Consider the following 21,004-nt stretch of genomic DNA (forward strand, 5'->3'; position numbering starts at 1 on the left):
ACTTCAGTGGATTATGTTTGGGCTTTCTTGCATAAACTTAATGCCTTTCTTACAACTGTAGCAAAGAGAAGTTGCAATATATAGTAAATATCATTTTCACTCCCACTGAAAAGCTTACCATTCATTTCTGAGAAATAAACATTCTGACCTTTTAGTCTGCACCTGACTGAGGTCTATTAAGGTATTTCCATAAACTTCAGTTCACCAAACTACCCAAGGAGAGAGCTGGGATCTAACTCATGCTAAATATGCTGACAATGCTTTTAAGTGAAATTGCAATGCAGTGCGTCTACCAGAAGGGAGGGTGCAATTTTGCTTGGGGTATGAATGTTACAGAGTTTATCACAGAGCATTACTGCAGGTGAAAGTCACTTTGGAAGAAGATTAAAACACAACATAAGCAATACAATGTGACCAATTCTTAACTTAAACAAAGGAACAAACAAATCAAAACCAATCAGCCAACAATAAAACAAAACAAACTATAAAACTTGGTCTTCTGAAATAATTCAGTCGCTGAATCTGATTTTGGAAGGTACATGAGTTACTGTAATCTAAGTGATGGACAATTAAAATATAAAAAATCACCTTAATTGTAATTGCTTTACTATATCGTTTGGCTAAATTATATCATTTGTACCAATTGATGATTTCTTTGTGCTACCAAATGGTCACAAACAACAATACTAATCTATTGTCTTCTGTTTTCTTCTGTTCATTTAATAGGATCCAATGCAGAAAATATTTTTTAGAAAAATTTCTTGCTAGAACCATGGGAAAAACATTCAGTGGGAAGAAAACAACTAAGGACGAAATAGATTTATCATATCAAAGGCTTCCTTTCTCTCACAAAATAGATTAAAAACAGATCTTATTTTTTATCATGAAAGTAAAAGTTAAGGAGACATTGTGAATGTGAGTTTGTGATACAAATATCTTAAAAATACTACAACTCTTAACAGTGTGTATTTCAATGTACCAAATAAACAGATGTAAAGACTTGCTGAGGGAGTGGTAGCTGACTAAATAAATACATAGAAACTCCAGTATTTTGCTGTGTCGCAAACTATAATAACACTTCAAAGTTTTGGACAGATTCCCTTGTATTATTGGTTTTGGGTGTAGCTGTGTGGAAAATTGTAAATGTTGTCTTTTGGTATTTACTTAAGAACCCTTTGTGATCTTCAGCTACATTTATAGCTTAAAGCGGGAAGAAATTGAAATTAAAGAGGCCTACTTGAGCATCCTTTGTAATCAAATGGTTTTCCCATTCCTCCTTAAAATAAAAGCACAGCCTGTGTGCTTGGCTGCCTTAGGAGACCACCCGAAGAGTTTACAAGCTGTGACCTAGAGCTAAATGTCTCTGGAAAAGCAGAAGCTGCAGAATTTGCATCAAGCAGTTATGGATAAACTTGTAGGGCCGAGGGGCCTCCTGGGGGCTCTGAAGTCTTCTCTGCCTTTTGTGTTTCTTGACCCAGCAGAGCCAACAGCACCACTAACACAGCCTCCTTGATAGTTGCTCTATCTATGGGAGCGTCAAGCCCTAATGCCAAGGCCCTGTGGCAAAAGGTGTCTATCCTGGAATGGAAGGCTTGAGTGGCAGGCACCCCAAGATGTGCAGCAATGGCCTGGAGCCCCTGAAGGCAAGAGCTACCATGTCAGAGCTGCATGTGGGCTGTAAACTGGCACAGGTACTGAGCCACATGATTTCAGCACACACCAGACTCACCTGTGCTGCAGAGATGAGAGGATAGGTTGTCTGAGGGAGATGCTCCACAGAACTTCCAGGGGAATGAGCACAGTTACTGGCTGCCCTGGGGGCAGTGCAACTGTGGAAATCAGTTGTTACTGAACAAGGTCACCAAAACACAAAGCCCAAGACTGGGAGTGGTAGAGGACTGGGAGTGGTAGAGCTGTCCATCAGTTACTTTATTTAGACTTTTATAAACTGTTTCCATCATAAACAATGTGGTCGAAGAAGAGCTTTTTAGTTTTGGCTTTCCCCTGTTGCTTACAAGATGCTTAAGGCAAGGTTTTAATGAGAAAGGGTTTTTATTAGACCAATTGCTTGTGTTGGCAAAACCAGCTGAGCTTTAGGGCAAACAAAACCTCTGGGTTTGTGCAGCTGTAGAAAGCTGTCATGGAATCATAGAATTGTTTGAGTTGGAAGGGACCTTTAAAGGCCATCTGGTCCAACCTCCCTGCACTGAACGGGGCACCTGCAGCTCTATCAGGTACTCAGAGCCCCTCCAGCCTGACCTTGGCTGTCTCCAGGGATGGGGCATCCACTGCCTTTCTGGGCACCTGTGCCAGCTCCTCTCTGCCCTTAGTGTAAAAGAAGTCTTCTCTATGTCTGAGCTAAATCTCCCCTCTTTTAGTGTGAAACCATTTCCCCTAACCCTGTTACAGCAGACCCTGCTGTCTCTGTCTCCTTCCTTCTTACATCCCCCTTTAGATACTTAGAGGCTGCTCTCAGGTCACTCTTCTCTTCTCTAGGCTGCGCAGCCCCAGCTCTCAGTCTGTCCTCACAGGGAGGTGTTCCAACCTTTGGGCCGTTTTTGTGGCCTCTCTCTGCATGTGTTCAAGTAAGTCCTCATCTCTGCTGTACTGAGGACTCCTTCTCTGGATGTATCTGTGTCATAGGTACGTAAAATTCAAGAACTCCTTTCCATTCTGCCGAAAACTCACTAAAACTTGAAAGCTGTTTCTGTTGAAGTACTATCCCTGGGGAGCAAATTGTTTTCATGGTGGTATACAAGAACTTTACTAAAAGAGGTCCTGGCTCTGAATTGTTAGTATAGTGAAAACAATTCCTTATTTGCTGTAATGGAAACGAAAGTAGAACTGCTCAGATAGGGCACAGATCGACCTCCTGTAACTGCATTGGAAAAGTCCCAAAAGTAGTTATAAGAGCAGCTGGGTATGCTGTAAAAGAAACAGAATAGTAAAGTTTTTCCAAAATTTCAAGTAAGAGAGTCCAGTTGATTGCCAGCTAACCTAGGTCCTGGTGATCAGATCACAGCTGCATATCATTTAAATTTTATTTCTTTATATTTGGATAGAAATCTTGTTGCCTTTTTACCTGCTTTTCTTTTTCTAAAAAGAACACAGGACCAGAGAAGATTTTGTGGACTATGGAGTCCAGCTTTTTCCTGCAACTTATCAGATAATATAACCCCACTTATAAATTTATAAAACTTTCATCTTAAAATAATTCTGAAGTGGTTCTTTTTTTGGTCTTTTTTTCTCTACTCCATACTCTTATCATGAAGCTGCTGCAGTAGTTTGTATCCCAGACGTATGGAAATCTTTGTAATTTCCATGATACATTTTTATGACAGTATATGCAGGTGATCTTATGCTGAAACTGAGTAGTTTTTAAATTCTTTCCTTCTGGCAGTGTTTTTTTCCCCCCCCCCTTCTTTATCTTCAGTGTATTCAGAGAGTGGTAATACACATTTCCTCAGATTTCAAGTGAATAAATAATAAAAAGACTGAGCTAAATAAGATAAATCCTTTAAATCTCTTTCATCAGGATTCTTGTCCATTTGACACTATTCCAGAAAAGGCCATATAAAAATCTTACATAATGGATTGAACACTTGTCTGTCTATAGGAAAACATTTTTTTCATAGTTGTGCCTGAGGGGATGTGATTTTGCTCCAACAGATGAAAATACTGATTTATTTCTTTTTTTATTTACCTAAGTCTCTTTTCTAAATCATAAACCTTTAGCAGGTAGTAGAAAATTCCTGTTAGTAATTTCAAAGGGTACAACTTTGGACTTTGTACTTTTAAACTCACCCCCTTCCTGTAACTGAAGTTCAATGACCTTCATGACATTCTAGGCGTTTTCTGCTTTGACACTGCCTCCAAACTTTGTCATCAGAAAATGTCATAAGCGCGCTTATGGTGTGCCAAAATTAGCTATGATACTATCCACTATTTTTAGTCTCCAAACTAATCCTAGAAAATTCAGCTGGTAACTTTGCTTCAAACATACACTTCCCGTTTCAATGTAACACGTTGAATCTTTTTATTTTTGCTGTAGTAATGAAGATAGTACTGTCTGTCCAACACCAAGAAATCTATGTTTTTGTGACTTTGATCTGATTCCAGTTCATTTCTTAGCCCTAAATTCTTATTTTCTCTTACACTGTAGTCTTTCTCATTTTCAGCTAATTTTTGAAAGGCTAGCATATCAAAAGGTTTCATGATGTCCATCAAAATTAGGCTTACTGGGTTTATTTTAAACTAGGAAAAAAGAAGGGGTTGTTTTGCATTTATCTGAAAAAGGCATCCAGGTAGACATCGTACAGTTGTCTTCCCATGAAAGACTTCTTTACCCTTCACTTCTTTTCAAATTTACATTTAATTTGATGTATTAATAGTTTTTATGTTGGGTGTTTTAAAACCTTGCACACTACTAAAGTTTGTTTATAGGCTTGTAGTTTACTTGGTTACTTTCTCTTCTCTACCCATATTTCATTTGCTCATCTTGAGTAATATGATACAATACTTGCCTTGTTTGCTTTATTAACCAGTTCTCTGCTTTTCAGGTCACTATTTAAGGCACAGTAACAGAGTTGAAAAATATATATATTACAAAAATATGCTCAGGAAGGAGTACTGTGCTATTTGAAGCAGGACTGAGCTACCTAAAGAAACAACTACACATCAAGTTAAGCCAGGCAGTGCATGAGGAAAGATTACCTCACTTATAAGTGTAAGTGATAGGAGACAGAAACAGAGAGAACAGTGAGGGTCTCATAAAATGCCACTTTCTTTGTTGTTTCTGTTGTCTTTCTCAGATGTGCTCTATAACTAACACATATTGGTGCTTTTTTCTGGTATCTACATGAAAACATGGAAGATGCTTAAACTGCACAGAAAACAGGAATGGTAACAGCTCAGCTGCTTCAGCTTCCAATTAAATAATCTTTGTGCTGCTATAATATAATGCTGTCTACAAACAGTGGACTTTGTCTTCCTTCTGTCTCTTTGCCTCCTTCCCACTGTTTCTGTCCTCTCCCTACTGCTCACTGCCAAGCTTTATCCTTTTCTTGCCTTTTTTCTGGAGCTCATTAGACCCTTCAGTGAGCCATCCTGATCACTAATATAGCAAAGAATGCGTCACGTACATCATATTTCTCAAAGCAGCATGTGTGTTCTCTAGGATCCAAGAGATTCACATTATTTTTATTAAATTAGTTACTACTATTTAAGTGAATAATTTTCAAAATAGATTAGAAAAGCTGGAGAAGCCACACACTTTATTTTTAAAAAAAACAGTCATTTCAAATTTGGTTAAAGGTAGACTTTCTACCAGTGGTGAAGGCAGAAATGGTTTAAGGATAACTTTGAAAATCCTATACTGCATTTAAAGCAAATTACTCCTTTTTGAAAGGAACTTAGGAAAGAACTGTTCTTTTAAAATCATTTATGGTGGAAAGTTTACTCTTCATGAGTGATAATAAACACATAAATGGAAAGCATTTGGCTTCCTGCCTAATAGTCAGTAAATCTGCAGGGGCTGTATCTAAACTAGGGAATAAAAGAAGGAGGCTTGCCACAACTATCTCATTTGAGTTAATCAGAACATCAGAACAGAAATGCCTGTTTCTCTTTGTTATTAGAAGTCACTGATTTACCATAACAATTACTAATCAGCTTGGTCGTATGCATCACTGTTGTATTCTACATTCTTAAAAGGTGCTGCTTGTTTTTAATTTTTTTAAATGTTATTCTGACTTTCTCAAATGTATTTCCTCAATAACTCATGGTGGGGTTCTTTTTTTTTAATCTACATCAAAACAGAACAGGAAAGATGCATCAACTGCACAGTATTTTACTGACCATCGTGCTATAGGTTGTTGTCAGAATTTGCAGAAAGCACAAGCACATACAAAGATCAAGGTATTTCCGTAAGGAGTGGTACCAATATCTGCTGTGTAACAGATATTTGAAACTGTTTTTTTCCAAATAGATAGAGCACTGGAGAACTGAAATCTTTAAGGTATCCTGCATTTCTATTATTTTATGTGAAAGATTAAAACTTGCATATTAGATCCTCACAATATCTATCTGAAATTCATTTTAAAAATACAGTTCCGGGGTGAAATAGTTTTACCATCTTTCCTGTGCTGTAGAAAGGGATCATGAAAGAGAACTGCAAAAATTTCAAGAAGGAATCTGAACTCCTGATCATTTGAGAAAGGAACTGGATTTTCCCTTGCAGTGGCATCTATAAACAAAGTTATTTAGCATGTAAAGTTTCCAGCAAAATCTGATTTCTGCTCAGTAAAGAAAGAACATCAAGTTAAAGTTTCTGTAAGGCATGAGTGTAAAGTTTCACAATTCACCTGGAAATACAGAAGGCCTGGATATTTCCCACTAGGCTCTGGCTCTCCTATCATTGTCTGTCTTACTCTGCCATGGATACTACAAAGCCTTGACCACAGATCAGAGCTGTTTCTCTTGAAGCCAGAACACCTGAAAAGAAAACTTTCTGATGCCTTTCTTTTTTTAACAATAGTATTCAAGGAAATACAGTAATTTGTTCTACATTTTTGAAAACAACATCTCTTGGATGAGATTCTTTTGTTAATGTCCTGAAATGTAAAGAGATGGTCAGTGTTTACCATGCCTGCTATTTCAGGGACGTGCCTATTAAGGCAAAGGAAGGCATCTATTTTCCTGGGCATCAGATAGATTAATCACAAGGGCCAGAAGCCTGTGGGTTTCCTTAGTGCCAAAGAATGCATTTTCCTTTCAAGTTTTTTTTAAACCACAGTGAATCAGGGGCTTCAAATGAAGTGAGAAATTACAGATTCTAAGGGGAGGACTGTCTTGATGTATCACAAGGGTGGCTATAAATGTTATTCCTACAATAGAGCCTTTCAAGCTAATGGTTTGATAACTGTGGTCTTAGATGGAAAGGGTGAGTCTGAATTGAGGAGTGAAAGAAATTATCCAAGCCTACCAAATTATATACTCTTAGAAGTACCAAGTGTGGGGAAGTGTGTGCATAGGGATGGATGCTCCCATGTTTTCCTTCAGTCAGAAGATATATTGCTGTGTCTTTCCAGAACAAGATGGCTGCTCATTTTGTCCTCTGAGCTGCAAATCTTATGGAAAGGTGGAAAACCACATGCTGGATCTCAGCTATGCTTTTCTGAGTAAATAACATGAAAAGCTTGCATTGTTTGAAGTTCAGGGGAAAGTGGGAAAGTGTGCAAGAAGTTTGTGTTCTACATGTCAGATTGTTCTGTGTGAAAGAACTGGCAGTGAACATTGTGCCTTGAGCCCTCTCATGATATCTGTAGGAAAGAAATGTCTGGTTTTATAGTTTTGTTGAATGCAAATGTTCAACTGTATCTATAACTCTCCTATACACTTAAAAAGATTTTTTTTTTTTAAGGACAAGTGTGCAAGTTGCTTATTTTGGCTTTCTCTTCTGTTTTTTGTTTTTTTTTTGTCAGGTTAGCCCATCCCTTTCTAGTTACCCTTCTGGGAATTTTTCCAAGAAATGTATGAAACGTGTTCTCTGGGCTTAAAAAAAGATATGTTCAATTGTACTTTTACAATTTTAGATTAAACAGGAAGATTATGGAGGACATTGTCATATATCAGATCAGAATAAATTTTAATAGGCTGCTGTGTAAGTACATGCAGGCTGGATCTTGATGTGGTTTCCCACAATAGTTGCTTTAGGCTTTCATCTGGTGCAGTTTTCATGGAGTGCTATAATGACAGGTTCCACAAAAACCACCTCATTCGTTTTTAGCTCTGCAATACCAAAACAAAAAAAATCTGTAGAGAACAACTAGGTGCTAAAAATGCACTCTGAAACAAGCACTTTTGTAACTAAATCCTCTCTTCACACACTGAGGGCAGGTCACTATTAGCTCCGCTGTAAAACTGCAAGTATAGACAAATGCAAGGGATGCAAGAGAATGGAGACTGTTCCAGGCACATGAGGCAAGGTGAATGTGAATGGCAGGAAGGAATGAAGTAATTTTATGATATGGGTCAACTGAACAAGAACAAAGGTACTAGACACAAAGGCTCAGGATCACATGGATCTACCCCCACAGCAGGTAGCCAGCTGCTCATATGCAGCTTTGAAAACATGTTCTGGATTAAGTCATGTAACAACTTTACTGAACTATGGACTAAAATCAACATGAGCTGAAATCAAGGTTAATGTGTTTGCTATGAAAACACTATTCCTAAATCAAAGCATTTTAGCAAAACAGTAATGATGCTCTTAAAAAACAAAACCAAAAAGAACGGATAAAAACTTAACAAGCAGAATTTAAATAATTCAGTTAGAAGGAACTTTTTCCATCTCTGGACTGTATTTTGGGTTAATTAGAGATTTATGAGATTGTACCTATTGTAAACAAGAAATAGCTGTATTTCCTGTTATGACCCTCCTTGTGATCATTGCAGGTTATCTTTTTGTACAAAATGCTACATGACCGCCTTATCCCACTACCCTCCAAAAAACCTGGTTGATTGAAAGATGGGTGAAGTAGTCCTTTGGCAGTAAACAACCTTGTTGCAGTAACAAGACTGTGCTCTTCCATCTGTTCCATTGCACATCTATTAGGGAATTTAAAGGTACCTTACTTTAGTGTAGTCAAGACAGTTATTTAGACAAATTACTGAGGTCAGAGTATCTTAGAACCTAACCAACTAAAGCCTCATGCTGCTACCCCTCTGATTTATTAGACTGAATTTAAGTAGCACTGTGTTGACACTGTGGGACAAGTACATAGCTTGTGTTTAGATGTGTTAAGCTAAATGGAATATAACAATTTTTTCCTATGAAAACAACCATGATGTTTGTTAATTACCCTAATGTATCAGTGAATATGTTAACACTGGAAATATTGCAAATGATATTTATGGGATGTTGACACTTTTCTCTAAAATTTACTTGGTAAGAACAATTTTACTGAAAAGGTAATTCTGTACGCAAATAACTATAATTCAAGTAATTTTATCTTGATTGTCTGTTTTGATTTCCAGACTAGCAGAAAATTGAAATGGGAGACTTTGTACGAAAGGAAAACTGGATATGAATTTAGTGATGAGTCTGCTAGAAGTACATCTCACTCTACAAATTCAAAGCTTTCTTTGTTTCCTACTTTAACTTTTTCCGTTATGCTTCTTTGTCCTTCCTACCCAAATGTTCCTTTTTTTTCAAGTTACTGTGAGCTTTGTTTTTCATTCTATCATAGCATCTTGAAAGATGATTCTGCAACCCAATTTTCTTGTGAACAAAGGCATTCTGTTGAAGTGTTCTTTCTTCTTGCATCTTTTTTTTCAATCATTTCAATCCAACTCTGAGTAATACTGTAAGTATGAAAAAATATTTATCATAATAATCTCCTAAAATTTTCCTCGTAACTATTAAGCATTCTGCAGAAACGTACTTGAGTCATTTGTAAATTAACACGTAAGTGAATATATTTTAAACACTGTGGATTTTAGAGCCACGTCCAAATACAACCTTTATAAGGATTTAGAGATACAAAACAAAATGCAATCACATCAGTCATGACCAAATGAAACACAATGTAAAAAAATGAGTAAATGCTGAAACCAGGTCAGTCTGCTCCTTGGACTCTTACCAGATTGTGCTGTTTGCTTGCAGTCCATTGAGCCTGATATATGTTAAGATTCTGTAGTATAAAGAGACTGCAGGTGCTTGTATTTGTACTGTGAGGTGCAAACTAATGCTCCCTTTTGAAACCGAACATACTGTTCAACAAACTGACACCTATGCCAATTATTGACTCTCCAGAGTTCTTTGTTTAAACAACTTTCAAGAGGAGTTTGATTCACATGGAGAGTGTTTTATTTTTTCAGGACATGCATAGATGTAAAAGCAAAGTCTTAGGAAGCTGCAAAAAAAAACCCTAAAATATCATCTTATAGTGTGTGTGTGTATATATATATATATATATATATATATATACATACACTTATAGTGTACCAAATTTATTGGTAGGAAAACAATATCCAAGGGCAATGTGCATTTCTCTTCACTTTAACTAAAATTGTATTTGTTCAGCATGAAGGACTTCTTCCTGCAATTGATCTACCTGCTTTTGGTCAAAATGCCAGGAGATCTATTCTTTCTACTTTTTAAGCTCTTTGCCTCTCCAGAATAAGTTTTTTTTTGTCTTTTGCTCTACAAGTGATATGGTTTAAACTGTCTTTTGCTCCCATTGCAGACTAGAAAGGATATGTTGTCATACAAGCATCTCCTTGTCCAAAAGGTCATAGTCAAAATGCTGTGATCCTGTGCCAACGTCCCTTAGAACTCTGCTTCAAAAAGCAGGTAAAGAAATGACCCATGCCTTAGAATCAAAGTTTAAAGTCCAAGACAAACACGGCTCATAATCAGACAGACTATACAAATCCTTACATCTGCTTCATGAGTACGAATGTGTTCTATGAAAATACTGTTTATTCATAACAATGTTTAGCAGTCGTCCAGATTACTTGATTGGAATCTCTATTGAGGAAAAGTTGAGTTTCTTATTTCATAACTCGGAGAGAACCACGATGTATATGTGCCCATTGATTCTAGGTGGACAGTGAAACTGAAATAGAAGTTTTCAGGCTTAAGCATTTGGTATTTAATATTTTCATCTTGATATGGAAGTTATGGCATTTTGTGCAAGTTGTTTGTTTCTGTCAAGTCTGTAAATAATGCTTTGGTAAACTAAACTGAAGGTGAGGAACTGAAATTTTTCCACTTTTGAAGTTCTGAGCGGTAAAAAGAGCAAAAGATGAACATAAAGACATTTTACTGTAGTTGCTGCCTGAATATTCATGAGGAAGACAATCCCATTCTGACTGTAGCCAGTGAATAATTCTGTAGCACATCTATAACTATTTGACATTGGAGAGAAGGCCTGATAGGATAAGAAGTGGACAGAAAGCACTATGACAAAGAAATAATAAGAACAACAAATGCTTACAGTGCTTATGGAGTAATGATTCATTCTTACTGAGATATTTCAGTCTGTTTTGGGAGAACTTTCTAACTAGATACACACCTTCTCTTTGTTTCTTTGCCTCCTTCTCTCTCTCTCCCTTCTTTGCATGGCAATGAAAGAAACTTTCTACTCTTTTCCCACCTCATTATGTGCTGTTTTGAAAGTTTCCAATGCACTGCTCACAGGGCTGTGCTTTTCAGAATTTCTTCTGCCAAAATTGAAGCTTTGCAGAACAGACATGTACCAGCCTGGAAATACTATCTGCTGCCTCTGAACAGAATGTCAGATTCTGGATGCAATTCTATCTGGCCTGCATAGCTTGTCCAAGATATTGCAAGTCTATTTCAGACAGTAACAACAATTCCTAGACCTTTCTCCAGGTCTCACCCTTGTGATCTTGTTTAGCTCTGTGGTCAGGAATCTCTACTGATTCAAAAGATTATTTCAATGAGACTGCAAAGCTGTAAAGGATTGTAAGGTCTACTTTTCAGAGACCTTTATAAAATGCTCCCTCACAGTTTTTACCTTGCTTCTAGTTGTAAGAGAGAACATCTGAGGAGACAGAGGGGAATGCAGGTAACTAGGTAAATGAGTCTGATCAAAACTGTCTGCAAGAAGCATTAACCTGCCAGTAGTTCTTTTGTTGTTTTTCTCCAGTTTCAGTTTTGCTGGTGTGTCTGTCAGCATAACAGAATATCTTGAACATTAAAGGGAGCAAAAGAAAATAAATGCTTACTCTAGCATTAAGAGATTGATCCTTAGCTGCTGGACTGAAAGCCTCTTAAAAAGGACTAAAACCTTCAGCTCCTTTTGATTTGATTACATGCACTAATCATCTGTTCCAGCTTAAGTCATCGTGAGAGATCTGGGTGCAAATGCTTCACAGGCTGTTCTCTATTGCTCTGCTCACAGCCACAGTAAGGTCAAGCTGGGAGGTGAAACCAGTGCTACTTGGGAAAGTAGTTAGCTGTCAGTTAACTAATCAACAGTTGCTGCTGCCACCTTTAATCAGTGAAAGGTCTGCAGGAAGTGACCAGATCTTGGTATGAAGTAACACCAAAATGGCCTGCAGTGGTTCTGCCATAACCCTGGTTAGTAATTCAGGCAGTTTTGCTGGGAAAATATGAATTCTAAGCTCCTCAGAGATGTCTTCAATGAAGACTTCCAGTTAAAGCTGCTTCAAGCTTACACATCTGGCAAATATTTCAATGTTTTTAATCCTTAGGAAAAGTCCGTAGTTTGAGAAAATATGGATTATGAAAGTGTTTTGTCTGCTCTTCACTTGAATTGCTGGGTTTAAGCACCTTTTGAACTGAATTATTGTGTTTTGAATCTGTTAGCTTTGGCCCTTGGATGCTCTTCACTGAAATGCATTCATTATAATTCAGTACTAATGAATGCTATCACAGTAGGAAACTTTATTTAATGTGTATGACAGAATAATATTTAGGATAAAATATCTTCCTTTTAAAAGCTTTTACCTCAAATTAAGGACATGCAAAACAGTAAAAAATGAATATTCATATGCTACAGAACAAAAAAACTGAAACTCAAAGATAAGCCCGAAATCTTTACAGTCGAGTAGTAATTGTGCAGATCTATTTGAAGTGCTCTGTTTTTCAAAGATTAACATCTATGTGCTTTTAATGCTTCCAGGCTTTTCTCTGAAATTTGTCAAAAGGTCTGATATTCAGCAACAAATAATGGACGTACAATGTGCAAACATCTTTTTTTCCTTGCTAGCATGCATTCCATGATCCTTGTCCTGCTTTCTAACAAGCAGATAATACTCTTCTGGAAGCCTTTAATGCACTTTTTCAGCAGTGACTCTTACGAACCTGTCTTTTAAAGCTTAGTGATTCTGTGGCAATTCACTGATCTACTAGAGTCCTTGTGTACAACACTTGTAGCTATAAAACTTTCATGCGGAATGTTTTTCAGTCTTTTAAAGCTGTAACTGCAGTGTTTGAGTATGAATTATCCTTGGACTTGCTAGTTCCATTTAGAATACTTTAAAACTTGAAAGTCCATGTATTTACCCAAACTGATAAAGAAAATTTTTATTAAATTTTCTTTCAAATAAATAATTTCAAGGGTAATAATCAGTTAAGTTACATTCTTGAGCTGTGCCATTTTTGCACTGGCAAGCAGGCTGTTACAGTTGTTTCCAACAGGTGGGTATGATTGAGAGTTCTCTATTTAGCAGCCCAAAAATCTTTTTAGGATGGAGATTTTGCTCCTAAATGACTTATACAAGTCCATCATTTAAGTATGTTGTGAGTAATAAATAATTGAAAAGCATTCTAATAGCTCAGTTTCCATTTGCAATAAATCAAATGGCTGAGGAAGAAACTACATTAAAATGTTTCTGAAAAAAAGTCTTCTCTCATTAAGGAAATTGTTTACATTCTAATTATAAAAATTAAGTTAAATGATGTATGCAGTGAGTAGCAAACGGGTAAGTGATAGAACAGTTTTGGAAAAACTCTGAGAAGGCAACTCTGAAGTACAGAGACATAAGAATTTACTCTGCAGATTTCTATGTGCAGTATTTTTACTTCAGATGAAAACCATCTACTAATGGGAGGAACATCCCTTTCAACACGGGAAAACAAAACTGATTTGGCAAAACATTCCTAAGGACGTTATGTCCTAGACTTGTTGATGAGAGTGAAAGTCCTTTGTACGCCCTCTTCCCTAAGAAAATAAGCTGTTAGTTCATGTTTGCTTTGTTTCCCAGCTCATCTTTCCTAGTAGTTTCATAGCTCAAAAGAGCTCTTCCTTGGCCTTTGGGTAAGAACTATTGTGTTTTTAGCCTTTGCTCACCTGACGAGCTGAATCTGCTAATCTTTTTCCCAGTTTTCTTCCCTAAACACATACCTGTCTTCCTGCTTTCTTTTGTTTTAGTCCTAAGTGTAGAGTTCCAAACAGGTCTAGCTTATTTGCAGGATTGTCATGAGGCTTTTTGTCTGTTTGCTTGTTTGTTTTCCCATATAAAACGCCTTTTCTGCACACACATACACTTTTTTTTTTTCCAAATATTTAAGAAATATTTTAATTGGAACAGAGGAAAAATCTTTAATTGTCCTATCCTTAGTTTCATTTCACCAGAGAAACCCTATGTGGAACTTGTCCATCTTGCTCCTGATGTTTAAGGAAAAAACACAGTAGTCCTTTTATCTACTAAAGACTGATAAAACAGAGTGAAATTATATACTACAAAAACTTTAAAAAAGACAGTGTAATTTGGAATACACACACCTGCCAAACAGATTAATAGTTTTAAGCTTTTCAACATTGGAATTAGAACCAGAATTTTTAGGGCTGTTACTTACCTAAAGACAGAAGTACACAACAGACGGACTATTCAGGTATCACGCTGTGTGCCTGTGTTCCAGTCAAGGTAAGCAGCACTCCTGAAAATGTCAACAGTCACTTGGTGTATAAAATACAGGGATAGACAATTGTTCAAAAGACATTTATCCTTAGAAATCCAGTACTTAGTTTTCTTGTAAATTTAACTGTGTTTTTAATGATGAACAAAATAATTGAACCGCAAAGCAGAAAATCACTGAAGTGAAAAGCAGCTGCCTTAAATATTTCTTATTCACTGAATGACCCCTAGTGGTCATTCTCCAGAGGAGGAGTGCAGGTTTTTTTCCAAAACATGGAGCGTGCACATTAACTTTTCAAGCCCGTGCACGATGTGCTTTTGCTTTACACCTGAAAGTCTTCCTTGTAGTTGAAAAGTGAAATTAAATGTGACTTTAATGAGTGAGCACTCTACTACCTCTATAGAAGTTTTAAGCTAGAGTTCTAGTAGCTGTTCACACCCCTTGCTGTCTCTCTTTGCAAGCCAATACCTCCCCCATCTACTTCTCAGGTACGCTATAGAGATGGCGTTCTGGATGACGCAGCATTGCTGTCTGTCCTCTTATCATGTATGACATTCTGTTCAGCTTCTCCGAATGTTGTGGTATTACCCGGCACCAGCCACCAAGTGTAATCTCTCACCACTAGCCAAAATAGATCAAGGTTGACCACTTTCTTCTAAATAAGGAGTGAGTTTATCTGTCCAAAGAGCAAACGCAGCAGAGGGCATACTGGTAACATAATTGGACAGAGAACTCTAATCCCCTGTATTGTAGGGCATAAAAAGAAATCTCAGCTGAACGTTCAGCAGCACACTGGAAAGCAAATGGCATTCTCATCACCAAGGATTTTGATTAGCAATTCTGCTGATCTTTTTGTGGGTTCTTTAAAAAGCTGAGCTGGATTGTTCTGCTGGATGCTTTTATCAAACCAGACACTAGAGAATTTATTAAATGCTTTTGCTGAAGATGGAGAGTTGGTTCCCAGAAACATTTCTTGTATTACCATCTTTCTCAAGTATATAAAAAAATTTCCTATGCTTGTGTATTCTGTACTTAGATATTGTCCACAAACATGAACTGCATTACAAGAAAGCTATTCACACATTCATTTGATTAAAGTCAGGTAACAATTTAAAAGTGGTGTTGGCTGTCATCTTTTCTTCTCCCAGAAGGTTTGTATGCTGGAAAAACTGCACCTCCAATGGGAGACCACTGAATAAGCAACCAATGGTTAAGAACCATTAAAGGTTGCTTCCTGGTCCTACTTTTGGAGTTAAAAGTTTTTGACAGAACAGCAATAAACCTTTTCTATGCAGGCAGCAATATCTAGATTAAAGTTATCTTTTTCAAATAAAATGCAAAGAAAAAACTGTCTGCCTGACTACCTGAGTTATACTGTTATAGTTTGCCTTCTTTTTTTTTTTTCCCTCATAGAAAAAAAAAAAGTATTGAATGCATGCATGTTTACATGGACATGTCATGTCATTGGAACTGGATGGCTGCCAGAGAAGGAATTCTAATATATAGTCTAATTCAGACATTCTTTTTATGTTATTGATACCTGGCATCTTTTCAAAATAATCTTGCCTGATTTTGGACACTTTGCAGACTGATTTAGTTGTGTTGCTTCATTGAAATCTTGGAAAAGTTTGCTTCCTGAAGCACTACATTAAGAATGTCAGTCATAATATTTCAATGTTTTGACTATATAAATCATTAAAATAATTGGGTTATTTTTCCTGCATTACTTCAGAACATAACATCCTTTTCCTACCTCCTAAAATTCATCCTTTTCCTACTGTTATTAGTACCTAGCTCAAATTTTCTGAAGACTGAAACTGTGTGGCAACCAACAGTTAATGTATACAGTGTTATGGCACCACATATCTGTTAGATAATGCAGTGCAGATTGAGACTTTTACTACACGTTTAGGATTGATTTGTATTGCATTGTGTAAGTGGCCGCATAGAAGCTGGCTCAGTAGAGAGTTATTCTCTGTGGCATTCTCCCTATGTAAAATTAAAAAGTTTTCCCTGTGAGCTGTTATTCTATGATTTCTGATTTCTGTATGTAAAATGTGCTCTAAGCTGACAGTCTTTTTTCAGTCCTTTCCTGGTATTGTGCTAGGATATTGTGCAAAATCAGAGATGATTGTTTATTATTATGAATTTCACTATGCTCCCATAGAAATTTGTTTTTGGAGTCCAGAAAACACTTAGCTTGTATATCTAAATCAAACCATTGGGAAAGATTTCAGGAAAGTGGAATGGAACTTACACCTTCATAGCCATGCATATAGCCTCACAAAAGCACATAGGCTGTGCTTTTTCTCCAAATCTCTGTATAAACAAACATATCTTTTTACATTTAAAGAATGTTGTTCTTATCTCCCTCTTCAACAGCTTAAGATGTTAGAGAAGCAAAATGCATGGGTAGTTCTGGATGGACTTACACATCTACCTTTTTATATCAAAACCATCATCACATTTTCACTGAAACGGTTAACAAGAACTGATGAAATATGGCCTATGCTTGTGACATGAGCCTCAGTAAAGCAGGTAAACATAGATTGCCTGATCTATCTAATCTATGTGTGTGGCTTTACTGTAAAGTTAATTTTTTACTATACTACATACACAAGTATACATAATTTTATAAAATTAGTGTGACAAAAAAGGTGGTCTTTTTAGGAGTTGTTCATAAATGTTTGCTTATTACCTTCAAGATCACGTACTTTCTCTGATCGCGGGTGTCCGTATCTACATATTTCACTAATATAAGGTCCACTCATCAGCTTTCTCACGATACTTTGTTGAAGGAATCATGCAGCTCCCTGAAGTCATCGTCCTTGGAGGTGTTCAGGAAATGTGTATGTGTGGTACTTAGGGACACGGTTTAATGGGTAATATTGGTTATAAGTGGACAGTTGGATCAGATGATCTTAAAGGTCTTTTTCCAGTCTGTATCATTGGAAATAAGATTTAGGATTATTCTTAAGCCATATAATACAACATTGTGCAGCGTGCAGTTAACCAAGCCTGCCTTCAGTGTGATTCAACAGAGAAGCTCCCAACTTGTTGTTCCACAGAAGCACGATAGTTTTCATTCCACGCTTGGGAGAACATCATGTGAGAGATTTGGCTAAATAAAATCCAGACCCAGGTTTGTCAGAATGTCCCTATACAACAAGGGATCATCTGTTGGACAGTTCTTTCAGGGCACCGAGCAATACTACATTACTGTCTAAGTCAAGCCTAAACAATCAACTTCAGTCACTGTATACCTTAGTTACACAATGATAATTCTGTCCTTCAAATTACCTGACAGCTTTTTTTTTTTTCCTTCCTGATTTCAGAAAGGTCATTTGCCTTGCATGAGGACCTTTGGAAGGATGTCTTTTTGACACAGCGCAGTAAGCATAAGTAGGGCCTTTTAATTTCCTGTTGAAAACATCAGAGGACAAAAAATCTATAAATGGGCTAACGTATACAGAAAATGCAGTTAGGGTTAGCCAGCATGATATCGTTTTCACCTTTAGCACTTAAGTGCTAAAGCAGTGCCTTTCTTGAACCAGTATAACCAGGCCAATATTTACACAGTAAATGCCACTCATGCCAGTACGGCATCACCTCCATCGTAAGCTTAGCACCTGGGCGTGACAGCAGTTCCCTTCTGAAGTAAGAATCCAGAGTTACAGCGTTGTAAATTCAGGCCAAGAGCCATTTCCTAGCTTTATTCGATGGAGAAGTGCGGCTGAGGCGGGGGGGGGGGTGAACGGAAGCCACGCTCGCGGGGGCCACATCGCCTCCCGCGCCCACTACCGCGTCACGCTGCGCCAAGGCCCCCGCTCCCCCAGCGACGCGGTGCCGGCCCGCGGGGACGCAGCCCCGTGCCTGCAGAGCCCCGCCGACCGCCGGGGGCAGCCGAGAGCGCTCCGCCCGGCCCAGCGCGGCGACAGCGGAAATGGCGGCGCCCCGCGGCCGCCTCCACCCCTCGGGCGCGTCACGGCGCTGCGCACGCCGGGCTGCCGTCTCCCACCGCGCCTCCCTCCCTCCCTCTATCTTTTCCTCCTCCCTCCCGCCGGGCCGCGGCTCCTCCCTGCGCTACCCGCGGCACGGCACCCGGCGGCGGCAGCTTCGTCCGCATCGAGCATCAGCGGGCACAGCGCGTCTTCGCCCTCCCTCTTTCCCTTCATCTGTCCTCCCGCGGCCATGGAGCTGCCCGAGAGCCAGTGCAAGAAAGCGAAGCTGAGCAACAGGGTGCCGAGCTGGGTGAGCGAGCGGGCGGGCGGGCAGGTGGGCGCGCGGAGGAGCGGAGAGCAGAGGGGAGGGGAGGAGGGCGAAGCGGCCAAGGCTCTGAGGTGATGTGGCGGCCGGCCTGGGTGCTGCCCTGCCCCGCAGCGGGAGGGATGGGGAGAGCCGCGCGCGAGCCGGGACCGTTACCGGAGCGGCAGCGCGCTCCCTCAGGCGGCGTCGCCGCGGTCCACCCTGGAGGCACCGTCCTGCCCCGGGCCGCCTGTGGGGAAGGGCTGGGGGCTTCGTCCCCGCTGCTTTCGCCGCCAGCACTCTTCTTCCAGCGGTGTGGCGGAAGGCAGAGTCAAGAAGGCGATGCACAATGTGGGCATTCACACAGCTAGGGTGGCCAGGACTGAGGTTCTTTGTATGCTGGGTGTTCTGTGGAAAACTGTCGAGACAGGGCTTAGAAAAAACTTAACCAAAGCCGTCATTCTTGTCCGCGAGGAGGAGGGAGATTGGCTTACAGCTCAGACCAGAATGAAGCTATTTAGCGGGCACGTTGCAGGCCTTCACTGGGCGCATTTGATACTTCTGGTGATGTGAGGCAAGTGAGAGAGAAAAAATAGAGAGATAGATGTGTGATTATTTTCAAAGCACACTGAGCTGAAGCGGACGAGAGAGAAGGTCTGGAAGTTATTTGGTATGGCAGCAGCATTGCAGAGCTGTCGCTGATGCTTGCTGCGAGCAGAACAGGCCCCAGCTTTCTACTAAAAGAATAAGAAATCGTCATCGCTGTCCTGGAAAAATGAGGAAGCTGTTTCTGTACTATGAGCGGTTCAGTAGGTGCTGTGCCATTCCGGTCCTCCTCTGCTGGGTGCGAGTTCCAACTTGTTTACATAACAGAGTAATGGGTAAATGACATTCTTCTAGCTTCTGTGAGGAAAAGTTGAAATCAAATGTTATCATGAAGACAGTAAAATGAATCCTTTCTGGGTGGCGGCAATGAAGTTTATTCTAAAGTTACACGACATCATTTAATTCAAACTAAATGAAGCAGAATTGTGATGGATTTGCTCAAAGCAGGGAGATTGTACTAAAAAAAGTTAATTAACGTTAGCTGTTAGCTGTTTGCTGAGTTCATCGAATGTCAGCAAGGGCCAAAAGATACGTGGCAAGCAGAGGAAGTCTTCCGCCTCTTCCTTTTAAGAAAAAGCCTCCCACTAGGCCTCAGCTGAAGTGCTCCCTTAAATCCAATATGATTTGCTGGAAAAAAAAATATCCTGATTCATGCATTCTGCAAATATTCAAATGTCCTGGCACTTCTGACTGCGTCTGTTCCTTGGAGAATGAGGTCAATGGCAGCTTCTGATGTCCCATTGGGACCGGCAGCCCTTAGGAGAACAGACAGAGCTGTGTCGTCCTGACTTTGTCTGGGCGTCTGGTGCTCTTTGGAATGCCCCTCCATCTGGGTAAACTCCTGCGTGTGTTCATGGACTCGCCAGACCTACCTCTGAGTGCAGCGTACTCAGAGCTACAGAGCAGCACACAACACAGTACAATGTCAGTATTTGTGGCTCGCTCGGTTGGAAAACTTGTGTAATGCTTTCCTTAGTACAGCTTCAAGCCCTGCGGTGTTAGGAATTACCTGCAAAATGAGGCAGTGAGAATTTTCTCCAGTATTTATTTCTGGCTGAGGCATTTCTGCAGTTAGTACTTCATTCTGATTAGTTCCTTCTGCCAGGTAATGACTGGATTCAACACTGGTTGGTCACAGCAGCTGACGAGTAAAGATAAACTCGTTTGTTATCTGGTTGTCACAAAGTTGCTTATATCTGCAGTGCTTTAAAATGTTCTGCTTGCTTTCTGTCACAGTGATTTTTGAAACCACCGCAGCGTTCAGACTCCTGACAAAGGCAGCCTTGTGTGAGTCTGGTCTGTGTAGGTGGCAGGGGTGCGTGCGTTTGGCTGATTGGGTGGCAATGTACTAGGGTACATACTTTGGTACATACTGTATCAGCATCACTGTACTGAAACATGTTCCAGCGAGCAGGTATCAAGCTAAAAGTAAGATTTTTTGCTGTAAATCTTAGTGGGAGAAAATGTAATGCTGTAGGCTATGGCAGAATATGGATTGGTGCTTTTTAAGTTTCTGAATAATGGTAAAGATCTTAGCATTTGGCTGTCACTTCTAGACTCACCCTTCATTCCAAAGCACAAATTTTCAAACCTGAATTTGAAAAGGTAGTTTTGGAAGGCGTTCTTGGCAGATCTTTTAGCCAACAGCTCTTCATACCTCATCTGAAGAGTTGAGCAGACAGACTGTCGGCTGTAGTGCATTTGTTGTAGCACACGTGGTATTACAGTATTGCTAAGTTG

The 21,004-nt window shown here is 39.3% G+C and overlaps 2 protein-coding genes across 3 annotated transcripts in view; one reads left to right on the forward strand and one right to left on the reverse strand.

The window, feature by feature from the left end:
- The window catches only part of SGMS2 (sphingomyelin synthase 2), a 60,648-nt gene extending 42,900 nt beyond the window's left edge, over nucleotides 1–17,748 (reverse strand). Inside the window, exons 1-2 of the mRNA XM_090138831.1 lie at nucleotides 17,112–17,748; nucleotides 14,354–14,434 (exon numbers count right to left, since the gene is read on the reverse strand). The gene's annotated coding sequence lies outside the window, so the exon portion shown is untranslated. The remainder of the gene's footprint in view (nucleotides 1–14,353; nucleotides 14,435–17,111) is intronic.
- A 613-nt stretch (nucleotides 17,749–18,361) lies between these two features.
- The window catches only part of PAPSS1 (3'-phosphoadenosine 5'-phosphosulfate synthase 1), a 77,775-nt gene continuing 75,132 nt past the window's right edge, over nucleotides 18,362–21,004 (forward strand). Inside the window, exon 1 of one of the 2 annotated variants that reach the window (XM_090138823.1) lies at nucleotides 18,362–18,664. In XM_090138823.1, the coding sequence (XP_089994949.1) occupies nucleotides 18,605–18,664 (60 nt within the window). In that variant the 5' untranslated portion in view covers nucleotides 18,362–18,604. Of the gene's footprint in view, nucleotides 18,665–18,887; nucleotides 19,010–21,004 lie in introns of those variants that run through there. The other variant, XM_031607523.2, reaches the window with a different exon arrangement.

The sequence above is a fragment of the Phasianus colchicus genome, chromosome 4 (assembly GCF_987193195.1).
Source record: "Phasianus colchicus chromosome 4, bPhaCol1.hap1.1, whole genome shotgun sequence".
Classification (NCBI taxonomy): Eukaryota; Metazoa; Chordata; class Aves; order Galliformes; family Phasianidae; genus Phasianus; species Phasianus colchicus.